The following is a 23,828-nucleotide window of genomic DNA, read 5'->3' on the forward strand; positions in this document are numbered from 1 at the left end:
TTATATCCTTCCTGTTTGGCCCTGTCCGGGGGTATCATCGGATGGGGCCACAGTGTCTCCTGACCCCTCCTGTCTCAGCCTCCAGTATTTATGCTGCAGTAGTTTATGTGTCGGGGGGCTAGGGTCAGTTGGTTATATCTGGAGTACTTCTCCTGTCTTATCCAGTGTCCTGTGTGAATTTAAGTATGCTCTCTCTAATTCTCTCCTTCTCTCTTTCTTTCTCTCTCTCGGAGGACCTGAGCCCTAGGACCATGCGTCAGGACTACCGGGCATGATGACTCCTTGCTGTCCCCAGTCCACCTGGCCTTGCTGCTGTTCCAGTTTCAACTGTTCTGCCTGCGGTTATGGAACCCTGACCTGTCCACCGGACGTGCTACCTGTCCCAGACCTGCTGTTTTCAACTCTTAATGATCGGCTATGAAAAGCCAACTGACATTTATTCCTGATTATTATTTGACCATGCTGGTCATTTATGAACATTTTGAACATCTTGGACATGTTCTGTTATAATCTCCACCCGGCACAGCCAGAAGAGGACTGGCCACCCCTCATAGCCTGGTTCCTCTCTAGGTTTCTTCCTAGGTTTTGGCCTTTCTAGGGAGTTTTTCCCAGCCACCGTGCTTCTACACCTGCATTGCTTGCTGTTTGGGGTTTTAGGCTGGGTTTCTGTACAGCACTTCGAGACATTAGCTGATGTACTAAGGGCTATATAAAATAAACTTGATTTGATGTGATTTGATCCTCTGCCATGCTGTGGCTGCGTTTACACTGCACTTCCCACAGCGCTGCATTGGCACCACAAACACCACACTCCGTAGGGGTGACGGCTAGGGCCCCACAGCTCCTAGTGGAGTAATGGCCTCTCAGACACACACACTGCTCTCCACTCCATACGGGAAACCGCACTCTGCTACAGTCAGCAACTCGCAGGGATCCTGTACTGTAAATTGGGTAGGCATAAATGAAGGAGGCACCTCCAGCTTTAAGAATGCAGCATTAGGAGTGCCCCGCTGATACGTTGAGCTTCTAACGGGTCTGGAGGTGAACCAAACTGCACACACCGGAGTTCAAGAGTTGAAGGGGTGCCTAGTGCTTGTGGAGGGGATGGTGTCACAGTGGCTGATGAATCGGCATAATTCGGTTCTGCTGAGCTAAATAAAGCTAAAGGATCTTGGATGGATGGAGGATCATCTGTCTTAATGGCTGCCTGCTGGACAATTCAGAGAGGATGGTCAGAGAGGAATTGGGAATGTAGGCAAGATTCCTCGCAAAACGAGGATGCCTGAGTAGATGGTGTAATTTGAAAAGAAGAGAAGGGATTGGTCAATGTGCCCCCTTGGGTAAAATACTCTTGTACTTCAGCCTCTTCTTTCATTTGTCTCTTTCCTGGTCCTATTCTAGGAGGCCAGACGGCATGTATCATATTAAAGAGCCCTTCACTCTTCCCCCAAGTAGAGGATGTTTGAGTGCATCTCTATCTGCAGCAATGTCCTACTTATGCACATCGAGCTAATTTACAGTGAGTGGAAAAGGGGTACCACTCAAACATTACACACAGCTATCTCAGGCAAGATCGTTTCACATCCCCTTAAGTAATGCATAAGGACATACATCATTAAAATGTTATAATATCTTGAAAATATCACTTAACCTTACTCAAACAGCATATTCCATAGTACTCCTTTTTAATTCATGAAATGAATGATATTGAGAAACTAGCATGTTAAGAATGATTCTCGCTCAATTGTTCTACTGTACCTCTCCTCATAGATGTTCTATTTTAAGAGGCCGATTCTGCACGTTGTAACTCTGCACGTTGTAACCCTGCACTCTGCATGTACTCTGCACGTTGTAACCCTGCACTCTGCATGTACTCTGCACGTTGTAACCCTGCACTCTGCATGTACTCTGCACGTTGTAACTCTGCACTGCATGTACTCTGCACGTTGTAACTCTGCACGTTGTAACTCTGCACTCTGCATGTACTCTGCACGTTGTAACTCTGCACGTTGTAACCCTGCACTCTGCATGTACTCTGCACGTTGTAACCCTGCACTCTGCATGTACTCTGCACGTTGTAACTCTGCACTCTGCATGTACTCTGCACTTTGTAACCCTGCACTCTGCATGTACTCTGCACGTTGTAACCCTGCACTCTGCATGTACTCTGCACGTTGTAACCCCATCCTCAAGGGGCTCATGAAAATCTCCAACTACAGTTAGACAAACTGAACGTTTAAGAAGCATCCTTCATCTCAGCTGCACGCATAAGACCATTCTGAGACTGGATTTGAGGGAAAACTAGAGTAGAAAATGAACAAAGCTGAGTCTTTTGCGGAATACACAGAGGGAGACAGTGGATTGGCGATTGGAGTGATGGCGTTGTTTGCGTTTGAAATGACATGAGTCAGGATGTCTCTTAGTCCCTTGACAAATATGCCCAATCTGACAGAATGCACACTGAGAATTTGCTGAGCTTTTAAGCAGATACCGTGTCAGAACAGTTCAAACATTGTTATTTCACACACCAAGTCATATTGAAAAAAATTGCTCAAGGATGTGACAGTGGTGGACCAGTCAGTGACACAGCTTCTGAAACAGCAGTAACTTCACTTCAAGGCAATTTTCTGAAAGAGTATTCTACAATGTACTCAGTCTTTGATTGTTCCGTATTATAGCAGCTGCATTGTTACAAAAATGTATACTTTCAGCTTTATACAATAGTCATTGTTTGATTTGAAATGGTACAATTACTATGAGGTTACAGTGCAGCCTGTCAGCTTTAATTTGAGGTTATTTTCATCCATATCGGGTATACCATTTTGAAATTACAACACTTTCTGTGGACTGTCCCCTCATTTTAGGGGAGCAAAAGTATAGGGACAAATTCACTTAAGTGCATTAAAGTAATAAAACGTTAAGCATTTGGTCCCATATTCCTAGCACGCAATGACTACATCAAGCTTATGACTACACATTTATTGGACGCATTTGCTGTTTGTTTTGGTTGTGTTTTACATTATTTTGTGCCCAATAGAAATGAATAGTAAATCATGTATTGTGCCATTTTGGAGTCACTTTTATTGTAAATAAGAATTTCTAAACACTTCTACATTCATATGGGTGCTACCATAATTATGGATAATTCTGAATGAATCGTGAACAATGACAAGTGAGACAGTTAGATATAAATATCATACCTCCAAGACAGGCATTTTTTGAGAAGTATGATATTTGTGCGTCTCATCATTATTCAGGATTCATTCAGGATTTTCCGTAATCATGGTATCATCCACATTCATGTAGATGTTTCTGTGGCATAGCGGAATTAACATGTCCTTAGATTAGAATAAAGCACACACCACAAGCTGGTCGAGAGTTTCAAGTTCCTCAGTTTCCAGATCACTAAGGATCTATCATGGTCCACACACTGCAAAACAGCAGTGAAGAGGGCACGACAACGCCTCTTCCCTCTCGGGACTTTGAAAGTCATAGACTGTTCTCTCTGCTACCGCAGGCCAAGCGGTACCTACGCACCAAGTCTGGAACCAACAGGACCTTGAACAGCTTATACCCCGAAGCTATAAGACTGCTAAATAGTTCACCCGGGTAGCTATTTGCATTGACCATTTTTGCACGAACTTTGACTCATCATTTACGCTGCTCCTACTGTTTATTATCTACCCTGTTGCCTAGTCACTTTATTCCTAGTTATACACTCAGTGGACAGTTAATTAGGTACACCCTTAGGTACACCCATCTATACTGAACAAAAATATGAACGCAAAATGTAAAGTGCTGGTCCCATGTTTCATGACCTGAAATAAAAGATCCCAGAAATGTTCCATATGCACAAAAAGCTTGTTTACATCCCTGTAAGTGAGTATTCATCCTTTGCCAAGACCAATCCACCTGACAGGTGTGGCATATCAAGAAGCTGATTAATCAGCATGATAATTACATAGGTGCACCTTGTGCTGGGGACAATAAAAGGCCACTAAAATGTGCAGTTTTGTCACACAACACAATGCCACAGGACCTCCACATCCAGCTTCTTCACATGCGGGATTGTCTGAGAACAGCCACCCGTTCAGCTGATGAAACTGTGGGTTTGCACAACCAAAGCATTTCTGTCAGAAACCAACTCAGGGAAGCTCATCTGCGTGCTCGTTGTGCTCGCCTGGGTCTTGACCTGACTGCAGTTTGGCATCGTAACAGACTTTGGTGGACAATGGTGGAGTTGGGGTTATAGTATGGACAGGCATAAGCTACGGACATCAAACACAATTGCATTTTATCGATGGCAATTTGAATGCACAGAGATACCGTGATGAGATCCTGAGGTGCATTGTCGTGCCATTCATCCGTTGCCATCGCCACGTCTCAGCATGATAATGCACAACCCCATGTCGTCTGTACATCTGTACACAAATCCTGGAAGCTAAAAATGTCCCAGTTTTCCATGGCCTGCATACTCAGACATGTCATCCATTGAGCATGTTTGGGATGCTCTGGATCAATGTATACGGCAGCGTGTTCCAGTTCATCGGACCATGCAATGTTTTTCAAATCAATTGTCCACAGTGTTGTGATCGCGTGCCCACTGGAGCCACTTCTTTTTAGCTGATGGGAGTGTGACCTGGTGTGGTCATCTGCTGCAATTGCCCATCTGTGACAAGGACCGACGAGTTGTCCGTTCTGAGATGCCGCTCTGCGCACCACTGTTGTACTATGCCGCTATTTAACTGTTTGTGGTCCGCCTGTTAGCTTGCACGATTCTTGCCATTTTCCTTCAACCTCTCATCAACGTGCCGCTGACTGGATGTTTTTGGTTTGTCGCACCGATCACGGTAAACCTACTGTAAGCGACTCCGAGCGTGTTATGATCGTCGGTTCCAGTATCTTAGAAACGGCCGGCCTCCTGGGCTGGGTCTACCGACTGTCATGCGTGAAAAGCACAGGAGGCCGGCCGTTTCTAAGATACTGGAACCTACGATCATAACACGCTCGGAGTCGCTTACAGTAGGTCTCTTGCTTTGCCTATTCTAACAGTAAATGAATACCTCGATGCCTGTCTGCCTGCGTTATGTAGCAAGCCATGGCCATGCGACTCACCGCCTGCAGGAGCGAACCATTTTGGTGAACGAGGGGTGTACCTAAAACTGGCCACTGAATGCATGTACATATCTACCTCAATTACCTCATGCCCTTGCACATCGAATCGGTACTGGTACCCTGTGTATATAGCCAAGTTATCGTTACTCATTGTGTATTTATTCCTTGTGTTACTATTTTTCTATTTCTCCCCCTCTCTGCATTGTTAAGGGCCAGTAAGTAAGGATTTTACTGTTAGTCTACACCTGTTGTTTACAAGGCATGTGACATTCAAATTCAATAACATTTGATTTGAGATTGTAATTATATCCTTCCAAAATCAAGGCAGACTAGAGCTCTTCATCAAATGTGTATTTTTATTGCTGAAGACACACATCTCAGATCAATCTTTTCCATTCAGGCAGACACTGGGGATGCTATGTGACCTCCAGTACTAGCTGCAGTGTTAAGTCAATGGTACTAGGGAGTATACCAGACGTTTTAGGCAAAATCACGACACAATGACATCTAAACCAGAATGCATCACCACAGGAGCATGAAATCTTTCCCAGGCTGCATCACCACAGCAGCATGACATCTAAACCAGGCTGCATCACCACAGCAGCATGACATCTAAACCAGAATGCATCACCACAGCAGCATGACATCTAAACCAGAATGCATCACCACAGCAGCATGACATCTAAACCAGGCTGCATCACCACAGCAGCATGACATCTAAACCAGGCTGCATCACCACAGCAGCATGACATCTAAACCAGGCTGCATCACCACAGCAGCATGACATCTAAACCAGGCTGCATCACCACAGCAGCATGACATCTAAACCAGGCTGCATCACCACAGCAGCATGACATCTAAACCAGGCTGTATCACCACAGCAGCATGACATCTAAACCAGGCTGCATCACCACAGCAGCATGACATCTAAACCAGGCTGCATCACCACAGCAGCATGACATCTAAACCAGACTGCATCACCACAGCAGCATGACATCTAAACCAGGCTGCATCACCACAGCATACAGTTGAGACTAGTATTTTGGTCAGAAAAAAAAAAAAAAATGAAGCCGTGAACAACCATGAATTGATACTATTTTCCTTGTCCGCACCAGCAAGACCAGCTTGACAGTGAGGGCCCCCACCAGCAAGATCAGCTTGACAGTGAGGGGCCGCACCAGCAAGACCAGCACCAGCAAGACCAGCTTGACAGTGCGGGGAAAAGACACCCAGAACAGTGTGTGCAAAGGCAATATGATACGCAAGAAACCAAGCACTGCAACACTGTTTTGACAGCAACCTCAGACACATCATATTAACATGGAATGACATCGCAGCAATGGCAGAAATAGCCTGGTAAAAATGAGCCTGCTGCGTCTATTTTAATGCTACCAAGTCACATGTTTCAGGGCATAAACTGTTGATACGCTACGGTACATTGAGTTTTCAGTGTGACGCTATATAGGACATATTAAATGACCACATTAAGGTGACAGGCTAGCTGGCATCTGGCACCCATAGTGTGCTCTGGTTCATCCAATATCCTATCATCCACACAAATGTATTCAAATTCATGCTTTTTAGGTGCAGGGAAATAACATCAAACAAGTCAAGCAGCTAGAAACATTCAAACATCCTTTAATATTGGGTTTCTCCAAATGGATAAATAAACAAACAAAGCTTTGTAACAATTCTTCATCATTTGGAGCAGCATACATTCCAACACGTACAAACGGAAGTTCTACAAATGTTGAACAGCACGTTAAGTGTTGGTTAACATCTCTTTATTGCAAAAGGATAGCAGGAAGGGGGTACATTCATTTAAGATTTTCATGATTTCTTCTTCACTATAGTGGATAATGCACCAGCACTCTTTGACCTGTGAACTTGTGACCTCCAAAATGGCCCCAGAAAGTACATTAGAGAAAGGTAGTGCACAGGGCTAAGTGACAGCAGTGGGAGCCTTTGAAACGCTGTAGGACTGTTCCAGTGACTGATAGGGTAGGGCAGCGGAGGGGCGAGGGGACCTAGAGTGCACACGGGGGGTTGGCGAGGTCCTCAAACAAAGGCTGCTCTTCGATCCCTCGCGCAAACAGCTTGATCAACTGGCAGTGAACTCTGGCAGGGCAGAAGACAAAGAAAACATTGTCAGGGAAAAAAAGAAAGGCAGGAATTCAATTCAAATGTTGAAGACAGCACAGTGCAGGAAATAAACTTTTAGAAGTGTGTTATATTTCCATGTAGAGGGGTGCGTACCCGACTTCAATGGCAGCGTGGGGGAGGATCTCGCCGTCACAGTTCCAGCTGCTATAGGCAGGGCTGCAGCTGCAGGCCGGGTGGTCCCGGCAGATCTGGCTGAAGAGCTGCTTGCCGTTCTCCCTCAGGTCCAGCTCCGAGTCGTTTTGGCAGTGGCGCGGCGTGAAGCGGAAGCGCCGCACACGGTGCACCTCTACAAAGGTCATGTCAAATTGAAGGGGGGAGGAACAGAAGTGAGAAAGTGAAATCCCTGATACAGGAAAGTGGCGAGTTAACCATCTCATGCAACCACTGCTATGGACCTGGGTTGGAGTACCCACAGAAATCAAGAAATCATTGCAGTAGCCCCATCCAGTGTGGTTACCTGGTCGTCTTTGCTGGTATGGCGTAGCAGGTGGCGAAGGAAGTTGAATCGGGAGCACTTGCGTACGAGGATGAGGTCGGTGGTGCCGTCAGCGACGTGGGCGGCGGGGGACAGGCACAGCTCATACTGGCTGCGTTGATGGCCAGGAACTTCCCTCTGACCACCCCCCACCCCACTTCATATTCTGGGATAGAGCAGAACCAGAGGTTGGGGCTTTGTGGTGAAAACATTGAGCAGGTTTCAGTAGAGACCCATGGCGTGTGGAGTTGAGACCATATGTGCGTTCAGGCAGAGATACTGTACCTACCTCTGTCTGAGACATCTGGAGCAGTCTTGGATTCCTCTGGGGAATCCCCTGAATACAGCTGCCCGTTTTTGCTGGCATATGAAGCATCTGGAAAGCAGGAATGGAGTTGGCTAGCCAAGTGAGCAATCTGCTTTGCACCATCTAGACAAACATGTAATACTAAACTACACAACAGGTTGTACGTGTACAGTATTACATACCCAGCTCTACACCTGGTCTTGTCTCGCGGTGTTCCCGGTATGTCAGTTGCTGGTAGAAAAGACACAGCCCCTTCATAGTGGTGATGTGTCAGAAACGTCTTAAAACCTGCACAAAACGACATCATGCCATATCACTAGCAACAGACTACCGCAACAGTACCAATGGTTGTATTTCCTAAAACAGCTAAAGCTACTCCTCTGACCCACCTGAAAAGTCGTATCTGGCTGGTCCCATCCAGCGTTTCCTCTCGCTGTCTGCCAGCACGTCGCCGTAGAAACCGTATACAAGCAGGGAGATGGAATACCTCAAGAATGTGTTGTTGTGATGGACCGAGCACACGTCCATTGGCTGGGAGTCTCCTGTGAAGACACGCCCCCCCCCCCACAAGTCTAGTATGAGTGATCCTCCACAGATACTGTGTGTGTGGGGTACAGTCTCTTAACCCACACTGACCTCCAGCAGTTTCCTCTTATCTCAAAAGCTTTGAATAAGTAGGTCACGGCTGTCACTTGTTGGTCAGCTGAGTGTGCCATAGCGATAACATAGAAGTGACAAACACGAGACTTTTCTATTCACAATGAATCTCCAGGAATGACCTGGAACAGTGATAAAGAATGCTTATGCTACTAGTCTGTGCTGTATAAAAATGTCAGTTACACTATTTTTAAAGGCAATTTAATTGGAAGTGCTGTTAATATATAGATAGATAACTGCACCCACCCACTATGACATGTAAAGCTGAGGTCACAGGGCCATTGATGCCGGCAGTGGCATAGCAGATGCAGTCCGTTGAACCTGGATACCACACAAAACAAGACAAGACAATGATACATTATGTTCCTGCCTACACAGACAAAAGCTAGCAGTGTGTGTGTGTAATAATAATAATTTGGTGGGTGCTTAAAACTGTCCTCTCTCATACATGTACAAGTGTGTACTAATATGCATGTATTGGAAATGTTTTTTACTGCATATCCCAACACCCATGGAGACTGGGATCACGGCCAGGGTGTGTGTGTGTGTGTGTGTGGGTGTGTGTGTGTAAGATGGAAAAATGGAATGCGGAAATCAACACAGACAGTGTAGTGTACATGAAATGGACCTCATGGTTGACATTAGTTTGTAAACATACGCAGTCATGTCATAAACTGAGCTATTGATGTGATCATTGCTATGTAAACATAGTGGTGTGTGTTCTTTTCACTTTATTAGGATCCCATTAGCTGTTGCACATGCAGGAGCTACTCTTCCACATAAAAACAAAATATACGACAGAGTACAGAATAGCTATAGACAAGAACATTGTTACATTAAATCCAAAATATTACATATAAATAAGATTCTATATTGTCAAGACACCAAGAGAGGAGAATGCTTGCAGATGGCATGTATAGAATGTGTACATGCATGTGCTTGTGAATGTCTGCGTGGGGTCTTGACTAACCTGCGGGTATAATGCTGATGTGGAGACTACAGGGTACCAGCTTCTCCTCCGGGCTGTTCTGGTTTACTCCATTATCCCTGTGTTCGAGAGACCAGGCCGTGAACTATCTCGCTGAACATGCTGTCCCCGCCCACACACACTACTCTGCATAGAGGTCAAAGGTCATGTAACACAGAGGTCAGAACAACAAAACTGATCTTTTTGTTTGTCGTTTGAGATTAATATACTTGACCAGGGGTGTTTTTAGTTCAACTGTGATTGGTTGAATATGATTTAGTGACGGTTGAGCTGAAAACCAGACTACAAAGAGGTCTTTAAAACAGACCTTTGATTACTATAGCGACAATGACATTGAGAACATCTCCATCCTCGACTCACTCATCATATTTCTTTAACTCCGCCTCTTGTCTTCAGGTGGTCCCTGGCATGATTGGCATGCTCTGTAACTATGACAACAAATGACCAGGAAAGAGTTAGACGTCTCAGCATGCTTCACGTTTGTCTTTCAAGTGCTTCCTGTAGTTGGGATACACTTGAAATGTCAACTTGAACAGGTTTACAATTGATTAACTTATATCGCATGATGTTTTCCTAATTTGTTGCATAAATCGATATTTTGGACTTAAGGAGTAATCATTCACTCGCAATATATCGACTAAGCATTTTCCATAAAGAAGTCTGAGATAGAAAATGTCTACTTCAGGACTTCTGCTCTTCTCTAATTGTTAGACATTGAAACAATTTGTAGCCAAAGGAATAGTTTGATTTTATGTGCAAACATTTTCACACCCACCTTATTTTTTTATATATATTTTTTTACACAATTGTTCAAATACTGTATCAATATTTTGATATAAACCCAAGCAGCTGTATAGTTAAATGCAATTCGTCAAAATATATGACTGACAAATGTCCACAGTCTTTCGCTAGTCTGAGAAGTAAACGGGATGTAAAGGAATCCAGTATTCATCGACCATCATCCTTTCCAATGAGTAACTAGGATGTCAGATAGCAGCCGATAAGACAATCGGACAATTTTTCTTGGGTCACTATAACTATATCGATTTTGCCAATTGGATTGATCCCCTCTACCACACAGAACCCCACTAATCTACCGACGGAAACGCACGAGGCGGCAAAAAACAGACCTCCATCCTATGCTAGTGTAGCGTGGTTCATTCTGCGTTGTGTACTTTTAATTGGGACGCTGCCACAACTGACGGTCTGCTAGTTGATTTTTTTTTATTTGCCCTGCACACGAAGAGACAACACACATTATGTTAACCTGTTATGGCTGAAGGGGCAGTATTGAGTAACCTGGAAAGAGGTGCCCATTTCAAACGGCCTCGTACTCAATTCTTGCTCGTACAATATGCATATTATTATTACTATTGGATAGAAAACACTCTCTAGTTTCTAAAACCGTTTGAATTATTTCTCTAAGTGAAACAGAACTCCTGCAGCCCATTTCCTATCCGGAAGTGAGATTTCCGAAAGCGAGGTCTCTGTTCAATAGCTTGTCTATAAATGGGCATGTCACTTAGGACTATAGATACACGTCATACACCTTCCCCTGGGTGTCAAGCGGAAGTGAGAGCAGAAATGAGTTGATTATCTTGTTCAGAGATTGAATACATCATCTTGGATTGAGAGGTCCGCCAATTTTTTTTTTTTTCGAAAGCGCGAAGTAGGACCTGGAATCGCCTTCTGGAAAGCCGTCGTTATGGGCGAATACAACCTCCGGCTTAGATTTTATTTGATACATGTCACAATATCATCCTAAAGTATGTTTTTTCAATATAGTTTTATTATATTATTGACATTTATTTGGGACTTTAGGCGTGATGCGTTGTATGAATTTGTTCACGAAGGAGAGGTTAGCGCCGCATGGCCAGTGTGCTTGCTAATTCAAGAGGGAAAGAGTTCGTTCTGGATCCAAACAAAGACGGTTCTGGACAAAGGACCCCTTGTACAACATTCTGATGGAAGATCAACAAAGGTAGGACCCAATTTGGGATGCTATTTCATATATCTGTCGAACTGTGCTATCGCTACCGATTACCTGGAATCAATGCTGTTGTGTGTTAGCTATTGCAGTAAGCTAATATAACGCTATATTGTGTTTTCGCTGTAAAACACTTAAAAATCGGAAATATTGGCTGTATTCACAAGATCTTTGTCTTTCATTTGCTATACACCATATATTTTTCTGAAATGTTTTATGATGAGTAATTAGGTAGTTGACGTTGGTGTCTGTATTTACTCTGGCTACTCCCGTGCTATTTCTGACTGTAGCTATGATGGTAGCAGTAATGTAAAACTGATTTATAGCTCAAATATGCAAATTTTTCGAACAAAACATAGATTTATTGTGTAACATGTTATAGGACTGTCATCTGAGGAAGGCAAAAGAGCACCAAAAGGAAATAACAGGTGCTGCGTGTACACATTCGATGCACAACAGCACACCATACAATACAAGTAAAATTATACAGAACATAATTCGGACAAAATTAGACATACCTGCACACGAAGAGACAACACATATTAATGTTAACCCTTGGGGCAGTCACAGCTCTCAGGCACCTGCGCGAGCACATGGACACTCACTCAAACACTGTCCCAAGTACTCACAAGTTACAATAGATACCCTAGTTAGCGAGCTTTGTGAAACTTGTTAACATAAATCTTTATATTATGCACATTGTAACAAACTTATGGTTGCAAAACAGTACATTGTGTAACATTATGACGGTTTTATATTAAACAATTTCGGAGCCAAAGACAACATACCTTGCTAGCCGAAGGTCAGGCAAAAGAGAACAATAAAGGGGTAGGGAAATACAGATAACCCGCGATGGGCCAAACCAAAATATACAAAACTTTTACAATCACATGCATGTACAATATTGATATGAAAAAGTGTTTGTACACCAAATAAAAACATTAGCTATGCAGCTGTAATTAAATAAATAAAATAAACTGAATTATTATTATTATTATCAAATTATTAACATCCCCTCTTGACCTGGCCTATTTGAATTGGTCCTTGTGTGCAACTTGGTGCATAATCTAGGGGTACAACATCACACTGCTACACTAGCTTGCTACCGATAGCCAGCTACCCGGCCAGCAGTCTGAATCGCCGTGACCCCAACCAACCTCTACTCACTGGACCCTTATGATCACTCGATTAAGCATGCCTCTCCTTAAATGTCAATATGCCTTGTCCTTTGCTGTTCTGTTTAGTGTTTATTGGCTTATATAAAATAAATGCAAATGAATTACTTAAAAATCATACAATGTGATTTTCAGGATTTTTGTATTAGATTCCGTCTCTCACAGTTGATGTTAAAAATTACAGACCTCTACATGCTTTGTAAGTAGGAAAACCTGCAAAATAATCAGTGTATCAAATACTTGTTTTCCCCACTGTACATACACACACAGATTTTCCAACAATTGTTGACAGACCGATTATTTAATTTATAACTCCCTGTATCACAATTCCAGTGGGTCAGAAGTTTACATACACTAAGTTGACTGCATTTAAACAGCTTGAAAAAAAATCCTGAAAATTGTGTCATGGCTTTAAAAGTTTCTGATAGGCTAATTGACATCATTTGAGTCAATTGGAGGTGTACCTGTGGATGTATTTCAAGGCCTACCTTCAAACTCTGTGCCTCTTTGCTTGACATCATGGGAAAATGAAATCAGCCAAGACCCCAGGAAAAAAATGTTAGACCTCCACAAGTCTGGTTCATCCTTGGGAGCAATTTCCAAACGCCTGAAGGTACCACGTTCATCTGTACAAACACCATAGGACCACGCATCCGTCATACCGCTCAGGAAGGAGACGCGTTGTCTCCTAGAGATGAATGTACTTTGGTGCGAAAAGAGCAAATCAATTCCAGAACAGCAAAGGACCTTGTGAAGATGCTGGAGGAAACAGGTACAAAAGTATCTATATCCACAGTAAAACTAGTCCTATATCAACGAACCTGAAAGGCCGCACAGCAAGGAAGAAGCCACTGCACACGGGACAAAAGTGTTACTTTTTGGAGAAATGTCCTCTGGTCTGATGAAACAAACATAGAACTGTTTGAACGTAATAACCATAGTTATGTTTGGAGGAAAAAGGGGGAGGCTTGCAAGCCGAAGAACACCATCCCAACCGTGAAACACTGGGGTGGCAGTGTCATGTTGTGGGGGTGCTTTGCTGCAGGAGGGACTGGTGCAATTCACAAAATAGATAGCATCATGAGGTAGGAAAATTATGTGGATATATTGGAGCAACATCTCAAGACATCAGTCAGGAAATTAAAGCTTGGTCACAAAGGGGCTGTTCAAATGGACAATGACCCCAAGCATACTTCCAAAGTTGTGGCAAAATGGCTTAAGGACAACAAAGTCAAGGTATTGGAGTGGCCATCAAAGCCCTGCCCTCAATCCTATACAAAATTTGTGGGCAGAACTGAAAAGATGTGCGAGCAAGGAGGCCTACAATCCTGACTCAGGTACACCAGCTGTCAGGAGGAATGGGCCAAAATTCACCCAACTTATTGTGGGAATCATCCCAAAATTTTACCAAAGTTAACCTGTTTGGGCTAGGGGGCAGCATTTTCACTTTTGGATGAAAAGTGTGCCCAGAGTAAACTTCCTCCTACGCAGTCCGAGATGCTAACATATGCATATTATTATTAGTATTGGATAGAAAAAACACTGAAGTTTCTAAAACTGTTTGAACGATGTCTGTGTATAACAGAACTCATATGGCAGGCAAAAACCTGAGAAAAATCCAAACAGGAAGTGGGAAATCTGAGGTTTGTAGTTTTTAAACTCAGCCCCTATTGAAAATACAGTGGGATATTTGTTATGTTGCACTTCCTAAGGCTTCCACTAGATGTCAACTGTCTGTAGAACGTTGTTTGATGCTTCTACTATGAAGGGGGGCTGAATGAGAGGGGAATGAGTCAGAGGTCTGCCAGCAGTCACGAGCTCAGTCACGCGCATTCACGAGAGGTAGCTCTCGTTCCATTGCTTTTCTACAGACAATGGAATTCTCCGGTTGGAACATTATTGAAGACTTATGATAAAAACATCCTATAGATTGATTCTATACATAGTTTGATATGTTTCTACGACCAGTAATATAACTTTTTGGAATTTTCGTCCGACCTTTCCGCTGGAAGATGCACACGCGTTTCAATTTGTTTACCAAACGCCCTAACAAAAGGAGGTACAGTGGGGAGAACAAGTATTTTATACACTGCCGATTTTGCAGGTTTTCCTACTTACAAAGCATGTAGAGGTCTGTAATTTTTATCATAAGTACACTTCAACTGTGAGAGACGGAATCTAAAACAAAAATCCAGAAAATCACATTGTATCACATTGCGCAAGTAATTCATTTGTATTTTATTGCATGACATAAGTATTTGATCACCTACCAACCAGTAAGAATTCCGGCTCTCACAGACCTGTTAGTTTTTCTTTAAGAAGCCCTCCTGTTCTCCACTCATTACCTGTATTAACTGCATCTGTTTGAACTCGTTACCTGTATAAAAAGACACCTGTCCACACACTCAATCAAACAGACTCCAACCTCTCCACAATGGCCAAGACCAAAGAGCTGTGTAAGGACATCAGGAATAAAATTGTAGCCCTGCACAAGGCTGGGAGGGGCTACAGGACAATAGGCAAGCAGCTTGTTGATAAGGCAACAACTGTTGCCGCAATTATTAGAAAATGGAAGAAGTTCAAGATGACGGTCAATCACCCTCGGTCTGGGGCTCCATGCAAGATCTCACCTCGTGTGGCATCAATGATCATGAGGAAGGTGAGGGATCAGCCCAGAACTACACGGCAGGACCTGGTCAATGACCTGAAGAGAGCTGGGACCACAGTCTCAAAGAAAACCATTAGTAACACACTACGCCATCATGGATTAAAATCCTGCAACGCACGCAAGGTCCCCCTGCACAAGCCAGCGCATGTCCAGGCCCGTCTGAAGTTTGCCAATGACCATCTGGATGATCCAGAGGAGGAATGGGAGAAGGTCTTCTAGTCTGTTGAGACAAAAATAGAGCTTTTTGGTCTAAACTCCACTTGCCGTGTTTGGAGGAAGAAGAAGGATGAGTACAACCCCAAGAACAACATTCCAACCGTGAAGCATGGAGGTGGAAACATCATTCTTTGGGGATGCTTTTCTGCAAAGGGGACAGGACGACTGCACCGTATTGAGGGGAGGATGGATGGGGCCATGTATCGCGAGATCTTGGCCAGCAACCCCCTTCCCTCAGTAATAGCATTGAAGATGGGTCGTGGCTGGGTCTTCCAGCATGACAACACACAGCCAGGGCAACTAAGGAGTGGCTCCTTAATATTTTGAAGTGTACCTATGAAAAAAATTACAGACCTCTACATGCTTTGTAAGTAGGAAAACCTGCAAAATCGGCAGTGTATCAAATACTTGTTCTCCCCACTGTATATGGACATAAATGAACTTTATCGAACAAATCAAACATTTATTGTTGAACTGGGATTCCTGGGAGTGCATTCTGATGAAGATCATCAAAGGTAAGTTAATATTTATAATGCTATTTCTGACTAATGTTGACATTGCAACATGGCGGATATTTATTTTGGCTGGTTTGGGCTCTGAGCTCCGTACTCAGATTATTGTATGGTATGCTTTTACCGTAAAGTTTTTTTGAAATCTGACACAGCGGTTGCATTAAGGAGAAGTTTATCTAAAGTTCCATGCATAACACTTGAATTTATCAACATTTATAATGAGTATTTCTGTGAATTGATGTGGCTCTGCAAAATCACCGGATGTTTTGGAAGCAAAACATTACTTAACTTGTTATGGCTGCAGGGGGCGTATTGAAAAACTGGAAAATATGTGCACATTTTCAAACGGCCTCTTAATCAATTTTTGCTCTTACAATATGCATATTATTATTACTATTGGATAGAAAACAGTCTCTAGTTTCTAAAACCGTTTTAATTATTTCTGTAAGTGGAACAGAACTATTTTTACAGCCCATTTCCTATCCGGAAGTGAGATTTCCAAAATCGATGTCGCTCTTCAAGCCCTTGTCTATAAAAGGGCATGTCACTTAGGACTGTAGAAACACGTCATACGCCTTCCTCTGGGTGTCATGCGTAAGTGAGAGAAGAAATCACTTGATTATCTCGTCCTGGGATTGAACACAACCTCTTGGAGTGAGTGTTGCGCAGTTTATTTTTCTTTCTGGGCGCGAAGTAGGACCTGGACTCGGCTCCTGGAAAACACTCTGTAAAGGTGAATATGATCTCTGGCTTCGATTTTATTTGATACATGTCACAATATCATCCTAAAGTATGTTATTTCAATATAGTTTAAGGTTAGTTAGGTTGGCTTGTGCATGCTCCTTGCATCCTACTTGTGCTGTGAAAAATGTCTGTCCTCCTTTTTTATTTGGTGGTGAGCTAACATAAATATATGTGGTGTTTTCTCTGTAAAACATTAAAAAAATCGGACAAGTTGGCTGGATTGACAAGATGTTTATCTTTCAAATGCTGTATTGGACTTGTTAATGTGTGAAAGTTAAATATTAAAAAAAAATAGATTTTGAATTTCGCGCCCTGCACTTGAGCTGGATGTTGTCATAGGTGTACCGGCGTCGGGCTGACGTCGGGCTGCAGCCATAACAGGTTAACATAACACGCCAATGTAAAATGAGATTTTTGGATATAAAGATGCACTTTATCGAACAAAACATACATCTATTGTGTAACATGAAGTCATCTGATGAAGATAATCAAAGGTTAGTGATTAATTTTCTCTCTATTTGTGCTTTTTGTGCCTCCTCTCTTTGGCTGGAAAAACGGCTGGGTATTTCTGTGACTTGGTGGTGACCTAACATAATCGTTTGTGGAGCTGTAAAGCATTTTTGAAATCAGACACTGTGGCTGGATTAACGAGAATTGTATCTTTAAAATGGTGCCTAATAGTTGTATGTTTGAGAAATATGATTTATGAGATTTCTGTTGATTTGTATTTGGCGCCCTGCAATTTCATTGGCTGTTGGCGAGGGGATCAGCTAGCGGAACGGGGTTTCGCAGACAGGTTAAACAATTTAAAGGCAATGCTACCAAATACTAATTGAGTGTATGTACTGTATGTATGTAAACTTCTGACCCACTGGGAATATGATGAAAGAAATAAAAGCTGAAATAAATTATTCTATTATTATTCTGACATTTCACATTCTTAAAATAAAGTGTTGATCCTAACTGACCTAAAACAGGGAATTTTTACTAGGATAAAATTTCATGAATTGTGAAAAACTGAGTTTAAATGTATTTGGCTAAGGTATGTAAACTTCTGATTTCAACTGTATATAATACTCAGCAAAAAAAAAGAAACATACCTTTTTCAGGACCCTGTCTTTCAAAGAGAATTCATAAAAATCTAAATAACTCCACTGATCTTCATTGTAAAGGGTTAAACACTGTTTCCCATGCTTGTTAAATGAAACATAAATTATGTTATGAACATGCACCTGTGGAATGGTTGTTAAGACACTAACAGCTTACAGACGGTAGGCAATTAAGGTCACAGTTATGAAAACTTAGGACACTAAAGAGTCCTTAACTGACTCTGAATAACACCTAAAGAAAGATGCCCAGGGTCCCTGCTCATCTGTGTGAACGTGCCTTAGGCATGCTGCAAGGAGGCATGAGGACTGCAGATGTGGCCAGGGCAACAAATTGCAATGTCCGTACTGTGAGACGCCTAAGACAGCTCTACAGGGAGACAGGATGGACAGCTGATCGTCCTCGCAGTTGCAGCCCAGGTGTAACAGCTGGATCAATACATCCGAACATAACACCTGCGGGACAGGTACAGGATGGCAACAACTGCCCGAGTTACACCAGGATTGCACAATCCCTCCATCAGTGCTCAGACAGTCCGCAAAAGGCTGAGAGAGGCTGGACTGAGGGCTTGTAGGCCTGTTTTAAGGCAGGTCCTTACCAGACATCACTGGCAACAACATCGCCTATGGGCACAAACCCACCGTCACTGGACCAGGCAGGACTGGCAAAAAGTGCTCTTCACTGACGAGTCGCCGTTTTGTCTCCCCAGGGGTGATGGTCGGATTTGCGTTTATTGTCGAAGGAATGAGTGTTACACCGAGGCCTGTACTCTGGAGCGGGATCGATTTGAAGGTGGAGGGTCCGTCATGGTCTGAGGCGGTGTGTCACAGCAGCATCGGACTGAGCTTGTTGTCATTACAGGCAATCACAACACTGTGCACTACAGGCAAGACATCCTCCTCCCTCATGTGGTACCCTTCCTGCAGTCTCATCCTGACATGACCTTCCAGCATGTCAATGCCACCAGCCATTCTGCGAGTGATTTCCTGCAAGAGAGGAATGTCAGTGTTCTTCCATGGCCAGCGAAGAGCCCGGATCTCAATCCCATTGAGAAAGTCTGGGACCTGTTGGATCGGAGGGTGAGGACTAGGGCCATTCCCCCCAGAAATGTCCAGGAACTTGTGCCTTGGTTGAAGAGTGGGGTAACATCTCACAGCAAGAACTGTCAAATCTGGTGCAGTCCATGAGGAGGAGATGCACTGCTGTACTTAATGCAACTGGTGGCCACACCAGATACTGACTGTTACTTTTGACCCCCCCTTTGTTCAGGTACACATTATTCCATTTCTGTTAGTCACATGTCTGTGGAACTTGTTCAGTTTGTCTCAGTTGTTGAATCTTGTTATAATCATACCAATATTTACATGTTACGTTTGCTGAAAACAAACGCAGTTGACAGCAAGAGGACATTTCTTTGCTGAGTATATATGAGACGCATAATCAACTTAATTTGATATCACCCAGCCCTAATCTCCTCACCCTTCACAATGTCCCAAGAGGTGCCATCCCTTTTACAAACCAGGTCAAACCAATTCGGTTAGAGAACCGTCTGTTCACAAAAGTTCCCCCATTTTCACATAAACGTGAAACACGCAGCTGCTACAGCAGAGAATGTCCTTACTTGCACTTTTCTTTAGATATTGTACACAAACATCTCCGTAATACTTGACCTCTTCCTTGACCACACATTTTGTACATACTTACCAAGGTTGTGAACACAGAGCCATTTATGATGTGTGTGTGAAATTCCCTGTGGGAATATCACCATTGGCTGAGGGCAAGAAACCACACCACACTCCTTTACAACTAGGAGCCCTGGAGTCACCACTACACAAACAGCTCACTGTATTTGATGTAAGCCTAGATGGGAGTCAAAGGTGTTGTGTCCTGTCACTACATAGGAACCTTTTTGCAATTACTTCAAAAACATACTCGTCAAGATGAACTTCAAAATCTAGCCCGATTCATAGCAAATGGGTTTCCTTTAATCTCTCCAACTTTTATGTCCTTTAAATCTGATCGGAGATATAGGAACATTGTCAAGCAAAGGGAACCCCGTCAAATACAGCTGGCAAAAGCATTTCAAACTAGTCACTCTAGTGAGCTCCAAAAGTATTGGGACAGGGACACATGTTGTTTTGGCTCCGTACCCCAGCACTTTGGATTTCAAATTGATATAATGACTACTAGGTTAAAGTTTGAGGGTATTTTCATCCATATCGGATAGATTTGTTCGAAATTACAATACTTTTTGTACATTGTCGCCCCATTTTAGGGGACCAGAAGTATTGGGATAAATTCACTAATATGGTCCCATATTCCTAGAATGCAGTGATTAAATCAAGCTTGTCACACTACAAACTTGTTTGATGCATTTGCTGTTTGTTTTGGTTGTGTTTCAGATGATGTTCTGCACAATAGAAATGAATAGTAAACAATGTAGTGTCATTTTGGAGTCACTTTTGTAAATAAGAATAGAATGTTTCTAAACACGACATTACTGGAGGCAAGCAACATCAGCTTCATCATAAGAGCTGCTTATGATGTGCTTCCATCACCAAAAAACCTACATCAATGGTATGGCGAGGACCCGACCTGCCCCCTCTGCCCAGCTCCAGCGACTCTCAGGCATATAATGACAGGTTGCAGGACCAGCCTCTCACAGGGCCGCTACACCTGGAGGCACAATCAGGTCCTCAAGAGCCTGGCTGCAGCACTTGAGACCAAGAGGAGTGCAACCAATTCATTACCTCCAAAAACAAGCAATCCCGTCAAAACAACAACATTCATCCGGGAGGGACAGAAAAGGCCCAAGCATCCTCCTACAAAGCCAGAAACTGGACACCTAGGCATGGCCCGGGACTGGAAGATGCTTGTCGATATTGGCCAGCAACTCATTTTTCCACCTGAGATTGCTTCTACCAACCTTAGGCCAGACATGGTACTCTGGTCCCCTTCACGAAAGGCTGTGTACATCATAGAGCTCACAGTCCCGTGGGAAAACTCTGTTGAAGAGGCCTACGAGCGTAAGAAACTGCGTTACACAGAGTTGGCAGCAGACACAACTCAGCGTGGCTGGAATGCAAAAGTCTGGCCAGTTGAAGTGGGATGCAGACGATTCGTGGCTTCTTCCACCATCAGGTTGCTGAAAGAACTTGGAATCCATGGACAGGCTCTGCGGAAGACCGTCAGAGCAGTTTCTCAAGCAGCTGAAAGAGGCAGCCAGTGGATCTGGATCAACCGGAGGACCCTTGCTGGGCTATAATTTCATGACCCCCCACCTGAGAACCCAATTCAGATCCCTCCAACTTGAGGAGGGCATATGAGGTATGCGGTCAGCTGTAGGGCTGGCTCAGGGAAGAGGACGCCCCTGCCTTGCATAGTCCCGTGGGAAATCTTAATTGGGCATGGGACACAAGCTAAGGCTTGATCACCCTTTAGCTGGCCACCTTTGATGAGGGTGTTTAGTGATTAACCTTTCACTGCTACCAAACCCGGATCCGGGAGCACCCCCCACAGTAAAAAAGCTGACTAGCATAGCCTAGCATAGCGTCACAAGTAAATACAAGCATCTAAATATCATTAAATCACAAGTCCAAGACACCAGATGAAAGATACAGATCTTGTGAATCCAGCCATCATTTCCGATTTTTAAAATGTTTTACAGGGAAGACACAATATGTAAATCTATTAGCTAACCACGATAGCAAAAGACACCACTTTTTTTTCTCCACCATTTTTTCCCTGCATGGGCAGCTATCACAGTTTCGACTAAATAAAGATATATATAGCCACTAACCAAGAAACAACTTCATAAGATGACAGTCTGATAACATATTTATGGTATAGCATATGTTTTTTTTTTGAAAAATGTGCATATTTCAGGTATAAATCAAAATTCTACATTGCAGCTGCAATCTGAAATAGCGTTGGAAGCAGCCGGAATAATTACAGAGACCGACGTCAATTACCAAAATACTCATCCTAAAACATTTCTGAAAAATACACAGCATACAGCAAATGAAAGACCAACATCTTGTGAATCCAGCCATCATTTCTGATTTTTTAAATGTTTTACAGGGAAGACACAATATGTAAATCTATTAGCTAACCACGTTAGCAAAAGACACCACTTTTTTTACTCCACCAGTTTTTTACTCCATCAGTAGCTATCACTAATTCGACTAAATAAAGATATATATAGCCACTAACCAAGAAACAACTTCATAAGATGACAGTCTGATAACATATTTATGGTATAGCATATGTTTTTTTAGAAAAATGTGCATTTTTCAGGTATAAATCACAGTTTACCATTGCAGCCACTATCACAAAACTCACCCAAAGCGACTAGAATAACTACAGAGAGCAACGTGTATTACCTAATTACTCATCTTAAAACATTTCTGAAAAATACACAGCGTACAGCAAATGAAAGCCCAACATCTTGTGAATCCAGACAATATTTCAAATTTTCTAAGTGTTTTACAGCGAAAACACAATATATCGTTATATTAGCATACCACATGAGCTAACATCACCCCAGCATTGATTCAAGGCAAAAAGAGCGAAAACGTTATCACGACCAAAATATATTAATTTTTTCACTAACCTTCTCAGAATTCTTCAGATGACAGTCCTGTAACATCATATTACACAATGCATATAGAGTTTGTTCGAAAATGTGCATATTTAGCATCACAAATCGTGGTTATGCTATGTAATCAGTCAAAACATGGCATGCATTCTGGCCGGCGCCATCTTGGAAGGGCACCTAAGTATACGATTATTTATCGATTAGATTGACAAAAAAAATACAGGTTGGACAGCTAATGAAAGATGCATTGGTTATTAATGCAACCGCTGATTTAGATTTTTAAAATTAACGTTACTAGACATACAGTGTGCGTTACAGCCAGACTAGTGCCGCAATAATGGCCGAAAAATGCGTTTACATTTTTCCACATAAATACGGAATAAAATCATAAATAGCTCTTACTTTTGGACGAGCTTCCATCAGAATCTTGGGCAAGGTGTCCTTTTGTCCAAAAGAATCGTTGCTTTGTTGTAAAACGTCCACTTCAACTTCGGAACTAGCAGCTAACATTAGCTACGTGGCACACACATGTCCAAATCCTCAAACGCAATACTACGAAAATTCAGAAAATAGCAATATACTCGCATAAACTGATATAAATCGGTTTCAAATAACTTCGTTATGATGTTTCTAACACCTATATCGAATTAAATCACAGACGGATATATCTTAGCCCGATAACAAGAGCTATTCAACATGCCATTCTGATGTCCTCTCTTGCGCCTTGGCGAGCGTCCAAAAGAACGTACATGTCACTCCATTGCCTTTTATAAACTCTGAGAAATACGTAGAGACTCCATTCCACTTCTCATTGGTTACTGACATCCAGGGGAAGGCGGGTGCAGTTCATTTCGATCCATAGGGCACACACAGAGCTTTAAACTGATCTGAGAACAGAGACTATTTTTCTGACCTTCGCATGTCCTGTCATGATTTTTGCTGTAGAAAGAGTTCTGGTTCACCCACAGACATAATTCAAACGGTTTTAGAAACTAGAGATTGTTTTCTATCCAATAGTAATAATAATATGCATATTGTACGAGCAAGAATTGAGTACGAGGCAGTTTAATTTGGAGACGCAAAATGTCGAAGTTGAAACAGCACCCCCTGTAGTGAC

At 42.8% G+C, this 23,828-nt stretch overlaps 2 protein-coding genes across 2 annotated transcripts in view; both read right to left on the minus strand.

Annotated features, from left to right (window-relative positions):
- Nucleotides 1-6,733: 6,733 nt before the first annotated feature.
- On the minus strand, nt 6,734-9,743 carry LOC139577568 (ceramide kinase-like). Its single transcript, XM_071404673.1, has 8 exons — nt 9,688-9,743; nt 8,964-9,038; nt 8,450-8,602; nt 8,243-8,348; nt 8,043-8,129; nt 7,736-7,919; nt 7,372-7,564; nt 6,734-7,233 (listed from the first exon to the last, which is right to left on the minus strand). Exons 3-6 carry the CDS (start codon nt 8,586-8,588, stop codon nt 7,913-7,915), a joined length of 339 nt encoding a protein of 112 aa, XP_071260774.1. The 5' UTR covers nt 8,589-8,602; nt 8,964-9,038; nt 9,688-9,743; the 3' UTR covers nt 6,734-7,233; nt 7,372-7,564; nt 7,736-7,912.
- Nucleotides 9,744-10,063: 320 nt separating this feature from the next.
- The window catches only part of LOC139577567 (ceramide kinase-like), an 83,305-nt gene continuing 69,540 nt past the window's right edge, over nt 10,064-23,828 (minus strand). Inside the window, exon 9 of the mRNA XM_071404670.1 lies at nt 10,064-10,133. Within this exon, the coding sequence (XP_071260771.1) occupies nt 10,079-10,133 (55 nt within the window). The 3' untranslated portion in view covers nt 10,064-10,078. The remainder of the gene's footprint in view (nt 10,134-23,828) is intronic.

The sequence above is a fragment of the Salvelinus alpinus genome, chromosome 6 (genome assembly GCF_045679555.1).
Source record: "Salvelinus alpinus chromosome 6, SLU_Salpinus.1, whole genome shotgun sequence".
NCBI lineage: Eukaryota > Metazoa > Chordata > Actinopteri > Salmoniformes > Salmonidae > Salvelinus > Salvelinus alpinus.

What these genes read in the sequence shown, in the direction of transcription:
- LOC139577568 (XM_071404673.1), bottom strand. Translation starts at nt 8,588, where the DNA reads ATGGACGTGTGCTCGGTCCATCACAACAACACATTCTTGAGGTATTCC. An exon ending in AGCCAGATACGACTTTTCAG is followed by an intron (nt 8,349 to 8,449) that starts GTGGGTCAGAGG and finishes CGTTTTGTGCAG; the next exon opens with GTTTTAAGACGTTTCTGACA. An exon ending in AAGACCAGGTGTAGAGCTGG is followed by an intron (nt 8,130 to 8,242) that starts GTATGTAATACT and finishes CCTGCTTTCCAG; the next exon opens with ATGCTTCATATGCCAGCAAA.